Source organism: Mangifera indica, chromosome 2 (genome assembly GCF_011075055.1).
Source record: "Mangifera indica cultivar Alphonso chromosome 2, CATAS_Mindica_2.1, whole genome shotgun sequence".
Lineage (NCBI taxonomy): Eukaryota > Viridiplantae > Streptophyta > Magnoliopsida > Sapindales > Anacardiaceae > Mangifera > Mangifera indica.
In genome coordinates this window covers 20,489,230-20,497,235 of record NC_058138.1, presented here as the reverse complement: position 1 = coordinate 20,497,235, position 8,006 = coordinate 20,489,230, and the positions used below count along the sequence as shown (strand labels likewise).

The 8,006-nt window shown below is 34.6% G+C and overlaps 2 protein-coding genes across 2 annotated transcripts; both read left to right on the top strand.

Annotated features, from left to right (window-relative positions):
- The first annotated feature begins 841 nt into the window (after positions 1-841).
- LOC123208174 lies at positions 842-2,218 on the top strand. Its single transcript, XM_044625572.1, has one exon. It carries the CDS (start codon positions 1,004-1,006, stop codon positions 1,988-1,990), a length of 987 nt encoding a protein of 328 aa, XP_044481507.1. The 5' UTR covers positions 842-1,003; the 3' UTR covers positions 1,991-2,218.
- Positions 2,219-5,108: 2,890 nt separating this feature from the next.
- Positions 5,109-6,128, top strand: LOC123208663 (protein ASPARTIC PROTEASE IN GUARD CELL 2-like). Its single transcript, XM_044626184.1, has 2 exons — positions 5,109-5,218; positions 5,483-6,128. The coding sequence occupies exons 1-2, from the start codon at positions 5,109-5,111 to the stop codon at positions 6,126-6,128; spliced, it is 756 nt and encodes a 251-aa protein (XP_044482119.1).
- The last annotated feature ends 1,878 nt before the right edge of the window (positions 6,129-8,006 follow it).

The window sequence follows — 8,006 nt, the reverse complement described above, 5'->3', positions numbered from 1 at the left end:
GAGAATAGCCATGGAAGATACAGTCGGTATTTTTTATAATTTATTGCATTAGCTTTCTGTGGTGCTTCCGTATTTCTTTTTGTAGTGACCAATCTGAAGCCTGATTTGACAAATCAACTTGCATACTTTTTCTTGATTCTATTACAAATCGTGAGAATGATGAAGAAGACAATTTCAGTGGAGGGAATTCACTAGTTAGGTAATGGAGGTCACAGTCCAGAAAGAATTTAGTTCTTCAGACTTTAATTTAATGGTAAGAGTATCAATGTTGGGGAAAAAAGGGGTGGAATATGACCCTGTATGAATCTCTTCGTGAAGTAGAAATTTTGAGCCAAGTTATAGCCATTAACAGTGACATGGGAGAACAGCCATCTTGATTCTTGATCCCACTAGTTTTGTGGACAGAGTCAGATACCGCTGAAGTTTTAGTACCAGTTCTTCTTTCCCCTTCCAGTGCTATTATGTGATTAAGTTACAACCATATTTCAGTTCGTCAAGAAGTTTACTGGTAGATCCTGCAGCAAAAGGATCATTATTATAACTTTGTAGCCAAGGATGATTTTATTTCTTATTTTTCTTTATTATTTGTGAAGATATATGAATGCATGAAATTCATGGGTTACTGTAATTTCTATCTTCTGTCATATCTGACTTTGTATCTGATTTGTGTATATTATATTAGCTTTAAATTTACGTTACTTTTCAAGATGACCCTTGATCTGCTGTGTGGTCATAACAGATAGTGGCAGTCACAATCTTTTGAAGAACCAGAATATGATTCATTCAGCTATGTTTTCCAGAAAATAAAGGGAATCTCAAAGAGGATGCCAGAAGGTATGATATGTCTGAGACACGCAATGAATGCATCTAAATCTTTTATCATGTAAGTGAAAGTGGACTTCATATTTCTATATAAAGGAGAAGTGTAACAACTATGAGATGTGGAAAAAGAAGTCCCAGAGTTCTTTACATAGAGAACAAGTTTCCTACTCTAGGCTAAGCAATGTTAGGCAATGGTCAGAGTTACAGATGGTACTCCAGGTACGATGGTTTAGGGCCTCAGACTGATTCACGGAGCAAGCCAAACAGCTATGCCTCAGATCATGTCTGTAAGCCAGTCATTATTGATGCTGAGGGGAGGAAGCATCCTATTGTTTTCAATCCCAATAGTAGTACAGGTTACAGTATTGTGAAAACTGAAACAGTTGTGCAGCAGGTTCATTCACCTTTCCTCAGTGACCACAAACATAGCTCTCCGACAAAGTTTGAGTATGAACCGGTGAAAGAGTACGGTTATGATGAGAATAAATATCAGAAGCCTTCAACTGATTACAGCTATGGTGAGAATAAGTGGCATAAGCCTTCAACTGATTATGGATATGGTGTGGATATATGGCAAAAGCCTTCAAGGCCTGTTCATGATCGCCCACAAAAGGTGGAGGAATTCCTCACCAAGGTGCAAACTGAGGCTAGTCAGCCAAGGTCTGCCCCCCTGAGTGCTTCGCATTGGCGCCAGACTCCTACCACAGGTCATCATGGGGATACTGGCTATGGTGATAACTGGAATGAGAAATATGATAGCTATCACAGGAAAAATGGTGATATGACACAGCCAACTATAATCACTGAGGGTGGATGGGCAAGGCCAAATCGTACAGGATGGGCATCTCCACCAGATTCTTCACTCTCCAAATCGACAACTGACATCAATACAGCCATGGAGTATTTGAAAGAAGTTTCCAAACCTACTACAACCACCACTTCTCCATATTCCACTACATCTCCATATTCCTCCACTTCTCCACATTCCAGGGTCTCGGTGCCTATATCACCAGGGCCAAAAAGAGATGACTATGTTGAAACCATTGACAGCCGGGAGGCTGCAAGGCGATATGGCAACTTCAATTCACCATCTTATCCTGAAGAGAAATTCACAAACACCATTGATAGCAGGGAGGCTGCAAGGAGGTACAAAGGCACATTACTGTGAAAGTAATATTAAATACTTGAATTATCTTATTATGTCATGGCTTGTAAGTCTATCAGGGCCTGTTTTCTTCTCTCTCTCTCTATATATATATGTGTGTGTGTGTGTGTGTGTATTATATAAATAAGCTGTCTGTCCTTACGCCTAAGCTGTGTTAATGACTTGCTTCTGATATCAGTTGTAAAATAAGCTTTCCCATGAAGCAATTGCAATAAATCTCCTTTCCTTTAATGAATTCTCTCCATGATTGCTTTCTTTTATGTTTTGAGCTTTAAGTGTTTTTTCCTGTCTTCAGGTTATGGTAATTACTTTCTTTAGAAATTCATCAAAGACAATATTGTATAAAATGGAGGTTTCACTAAACCAAAGTTTGACATAACTTCCCTAATTAATTTAAAGTGTTTCAGAATCATAAAGCTGTTCTTTTCCCACCCAAATCAAATTCATTTTGGTCTAGTATTGATTATAGTTCTTCCTGAAACTTCTGATCAGATCAGTTTTCCATTCAATATGTTCCAGTTTCTCCATGTACTACCTCATAAGAATTAGACACATTAATTATTCCCATGTCTCCTTTGTACCTAATCTACAGTTTGTTTATGTTGTAGTGACCTCTATCAATTTTTTTTTGTAACAGCTGATGAAAATGTCTTCAGTAATACCATTTTGGATTGATTAAAATGTTAAGCTTCTGCTTTTGTCAGTTCACATCACAGTCACATTGAAGAACAATAAAGTTGTACACCAGACATAATAAATCCTTTTAGGCAATTGGTTGAACTTTTGAACCTTTTTATTTGGTTGGGGGTAGAGGAGTTAAATAATTAATGTAAAATATATAGATTTATTGCAGTCTTCTAACATAATGAAAAAAATTGGATGTACAAAGAAAAAGATAAGAAAAAATGCAGAAAGGTTATGTTTTTTTTGGCTTTCTATAGATGAAGAGAAAGAACTAAAGTTTGCTATATAATTGCACCCTTATTTTTAACTGTCAAAAGTACGTTAAAGATTCAAGCTTTCAGCTCTTACTCAAAAAAGTTACCAGAAGAACATATTCTACATAATGAAGTCACAAGCATCAATGAAACTAAAACTTATAACCTACATTATTCCCATATATACATGGGTTTAGTGATCTTTTTCAATTGCATACTTTTTGTAACACCCGACACTAGCCTTTAGAACTCATGGTTTCAGCTACTTGATGAACTCATGCTTCCACCATCAACTACATTCAAACACGGAAATCACCCTTTTCAGTGGTGCACCCAAGGGGTTAAAATGTGGTCAGTTGACCTCCCTTGGGTTCATTAGTCTAAATATACTGAAAATATCAATATAACCCATAAAATTTTAACTGATCTCTCTATATTTTACTTTTCTTCAACCTTCACTTCTTCAAACTTTATTTATGGATCTATCATTGCCCTTTTCCTGTAAATTTGGTTTCATCATCAACTTCATCCAAAAAGAAAGGACTCCGTATAATCACTACCTTTCCTATAAATCTTATAATGGAAAAAAAAAAAAAAGTTCTAAACTTTCTGAATTTACTAAAGTTGAAGCTCTTTGACATCCCACTGCCATGACCTATTATCTGCCTAAGAATTCTTAAATTTTCTTCTATGATAATCTGAAATCCAAAAGAGGAGAAAATATGAAGTAAATGGATTAGAGTGAAAGATAGATAGTCTTATGTGAACTATATGATACTAAATAATGAAGAAGGAAAAGGTAATGGCCATCTTACTTGAAGTTGTGTTTGTTTCTTACTGATTTCGAAAGTTCTTTTACTTATCTTGTTGAACCTGCATATAGATCTCTGAAAGCATAAACAATTTGATATGTTCAGCACCATTATGGTATTCATCCCCTGCCAAGAGGGCCAAATGACCTCTGTTATAGCTTCTTCATGGAGAAAATTTTCGTGACCATCCATTACATATCAATTTAAAGGAGATAATTATTTCCTGGGGCAAAGTTCTAAAAGAATTTCTGATAGATTGTGCTGGGTTATAATGCCTATGGCAGAACCGGGACTAAACTTAGTAGGGGCATCTCAGCAAGCAAATAATGATTCTTGTTTGATGTTGGGGCTAGAATAATTACTTTTGCACCAGATAATTGTAATCAAAATTAACAAATATAATACATTATGGTCATGACTGTCCTGATCTTGTCTGAAATATTGCATTAACTGTTATTTCATTATAATTGTTCCTTTGCAATATCATTTAGAAGAAACCATAGAACAAAATCCAAGTCAAGGTTCCTAGAGCCTCAAGAAATCAGTATACAGCAAAATATTTCAAAAGGAAAAAAGAATGGCAACAACGGTATAGACTTACCTTTATCATTAACAACAAAACAGGTTGGCTTTGTCTTGAAATTAAGTTGCCAGAAAATTTTGACTAAGGAACTACAAGCAGGTTATGTCCGAAAGCAATGTGAAGGAAAAACTTTTTTTTTCTTCAAATAAAATGAGATATAGGTTACTTGAAGCTTAAAATCATGTGAATTGAATGATAGTTTTTTAAGGGTTTGCAGGATCAGATTTAGAGATTAAAAAAAAGGGGAATTTGATTGGATTTTTTATTTCAAGTTTGGAACTGGGGATTTCAAGATCAAAATTTGAATGGTTTAAACAATCGATATACATATAATATATGTATATGTTAAACTGTTTTCATTATTAAATCTGTAAATACATGTTGTAGTGTCCATGACTGTACATTATAAATTCTTAGCCAAAATTCATTACATTTGGCTTAAATCTGAGATACTTTCCTAGAAAAAGCAAAATTTTGAATAAAAGTTTAGATTTTAAAGATGATCAGTCAAAAGTAAAGTTTGATACACTTGTTACAGTTCTAGGAAGGACTATTTGATCTCTCTTAGTGTCAGTAATAATGACAAAACAAATTAATAACATGATTCTGCATCAGATTTCAATCAAGAAATCCACTGAATGTAGATATTGCATAAATATAATCTACAACCAGCCATATAAATATACTAGCTCTAGCAGTCTTCTTTCATTTAAAAAAATTAAATGGCTCCTAAAACCTCCTTTCATATAACAATCTCCTATTAGGCAACATTGCCCATTCTCATTGGCATGCTTATTTCTTCTATCCTTGATAAAACCAATGATTTTCATGTGAAGGTCATCCCAATTGACTCCATTGATTCTGCATACTTTTCCGAGAACCTCACTTTTGAAGAAAGGTATCATAAACTTATTGAACTATCCAAAACTCATCTTCTTCATCTAAGATCCATGATTTCTACAACTCAAGTCAATGCGACATTTGGGCCAATGAAGCCTAGCCTTAATGAAATGCAATATTCTCTTCAACGTACTAACTATAACTATTATATTACTCAGGTTTTCATTGGCTCACAAGCATACCCTCCTCACTTATTGGTGGATGCAAGTAGCGATTTAACATGGATTCAAGGTGATGGATGAGTAAATTGCTTTCCATTAAGGGGAGGTAATTTCAAGTATCGAGAATCTTCAATATTCCATCCTTTGTCTTGTGATCACCCACTTTGTATTCCAAAAATTTGCCAGCAGGAGATCTGTCACTATGATGTGAGTTATCCCGAAAGCGGCACTAGGGGTTGGTTTGCGCATGACACATTTATATTCTCAAGTGGTACTAAAACCTCTGAAAGGTTTCCTGCTGTATTCGGATGCGGTTTTGATGATAGAAATATTTCATTTGGAGATGAGACACCTAACAATGTGACAGCAGAGATAATGGGTTTAGGCTATGGACCAAGATCCATTCTGAACCAACTAAGGCAATATACAGGATTACGGTTTGCCTACTGTCTACCATCTTGGAAAGAACCAAACAGAACATATACATACATATGTTTTGGCAACAATGCAATCTTTAGAGGAGATCTTTTAAGCAGGGTTCAGAGTACACGGATGATGCTGCGAAGATCAGCTCTATACTATGTGAATATGTTGGGAATTAGTATTGAAGGAAGGAGACTGAACATAAATCCTGCAGTTTTTCAGTTGAATCCAAATGGCACAGACGGGTTTGGTATGGATTCTGGAAGTCCTCAAACTTATCTTGCTACATCTACATATGTGACTCTAAGGGAAGAAATGGTTTAATATTTTCAATGGCGTTACGGTTGGCGATCGATGCCAAATTATCATGTTAAGCTTTGCTATACTGATACTCATCCTCCTCAACGAGGCAGAAACTATCCCTTACCATCCATAACATTTCATTTTGAAGGAGATAGCCTTATCATAGGGCCAAACAATCTTTTCTTCAGTTATGCTGAAGGATTATGCATGCTAATAATGTCTGTCAACCATGCCGATGAACCAAGCGTACTGAGGGCCTTTCAACAAGCAAATCACTACTTCTTGTTTGATGTTGCAGCAAGAAGAGTGTCTTTCGCACCAGACCAATGTCGTTACAATTAATAAATTTATATAAATTTGTCTCATTATAATATACCATGAGCACGACCATCTTTATCTTGCCTGAAATATTGTATTAAATGTTATTTCATTATAATTGTTCCTTTGCAATCTCATTTAGAAGAAACCATAAAACAAAATCAAAGTCAAGGTTCCTAGAGCCCCAAGAAATCAGTATTAGCAAATATTTCAAAAGGATAAAAGAACAGCAACAACAACATAGATCTCACCTTCAGCGTTAACAACAAAACAAGCTGGCTTTGTCTTGAAATTAAGTTGGTAAAAAAATTTGCCTAAAGAGTTACAAGCGGGTTACATCTAGAGCCAATGCGAAATTATTTTTTTTTGTTTTTTCAAAAGAAAAATATAAGAGATATAGACTAATTGAAGCATAAAATCATGTGAATTTAATTGACTTTTTTGAAGGGTTTGCAGGTTCAGATTTAGAGACAAAGAGAAGAGACTATATTTAGTTTTTTTTTTCAAGTTTGGAACTGGGGTTTTTATAATCAGACAACATGCTTTAATCTCTTAATGTCAAATTTGAATGGTTCAATCGATCCATGTAAATACAATATATGTATATATTAAAATGTTTTTATTATTAAATCTGTAAATACATGTTATACTGTTCTTGACTCTGCATTATAACTTAGCCATAATCCATTACATTTGGCTAAAGTGCTTTTTAAGAAAAAGAAAAGTTTTGAATAAAAGTTTAGATTTTAAAAGTGGTCAGTCAAAAGTAAAGTTTGATCCACTTGTTACAATTTTTGGAATGACTATTTGATCTCTCTTAGTGTCAGTGATAATGACAAAAAATAAATAAATAAATAACATGATTCTGCATCAGATTTCAATTATTATCTTACCATTTCTACAACATCAAAAAGTCCACTAAATGCAGATATTGCAAAAATATATTTGACAATCAACCATATAAATATACAAGCTCTGGCAGTCTTCTTTCATTAAAAAAAAAATTCAAATGGCTCCTAGAACCTCCTTTCATATACCAATTTCCTATCAGGCAACATTGCCCATTCTCATTTGCATGTTTATTTCTTCTATCCTTGCTAAAACCTATGATTTTCATGTGAAACTCATCCTAGTTGACTCCATTGATTCTGCATACTTTTCGAAGAACCTCACTCTTGAAGAAAGATATCATAGACTTGTTGAACTATCCAAAGCTCATTTTCTTTATTTAAGATCCGTGATTTCTTCAACTTAAGTTAATGCGACGTTTGCACCAACAAAGCCTAACCTTAACGAAATGCAACCTTCTCTTCAACACACTGCCTATAACTATTATATTTCTTAGACTTTCATCGGCTCATGACCATACTTTTCTCACTTAATGGTGGATACATATAACAATTTAACATGGGTTCAAAGTAATGGATGTGTAAATTGCTTTCCATTAAGAGGAGGCAATTTCAAGTATCAAGAATCTTCAACATTCCATCCTTTGTCTTGTGACCACCTGCTTTGTGTTCTAAGAATTTGTCAGCAAGGGATTTGTCACTATGATGTGAGTTATCCCCAAAGCGGAACTAA

Excerpts from the sequence above, each read along its gene's own strand:
- LOC123208663 (XM_044626184.1), top strand. The coding sequence starts at position 5,109 with ATGCTTATTTCTTCTATCCTTGATAAAACCAATGATTTTCATGTGAAG. Across the intron at positions 5,219-5,482 it reads AACCTCACTTTTGAAGAAAG|GGGAGGTAATTTCAAGTATC; the intron begins GTATCATAAACT and ends CTTTCCATTAAG.
- LOC123208174 (XM_044625572.1), top strand. The coding sequence starts at position 1,004 with ATGTTAGGCAATGGTCAGAGTTACAGATGGTACTCCAGGTACGATGGT.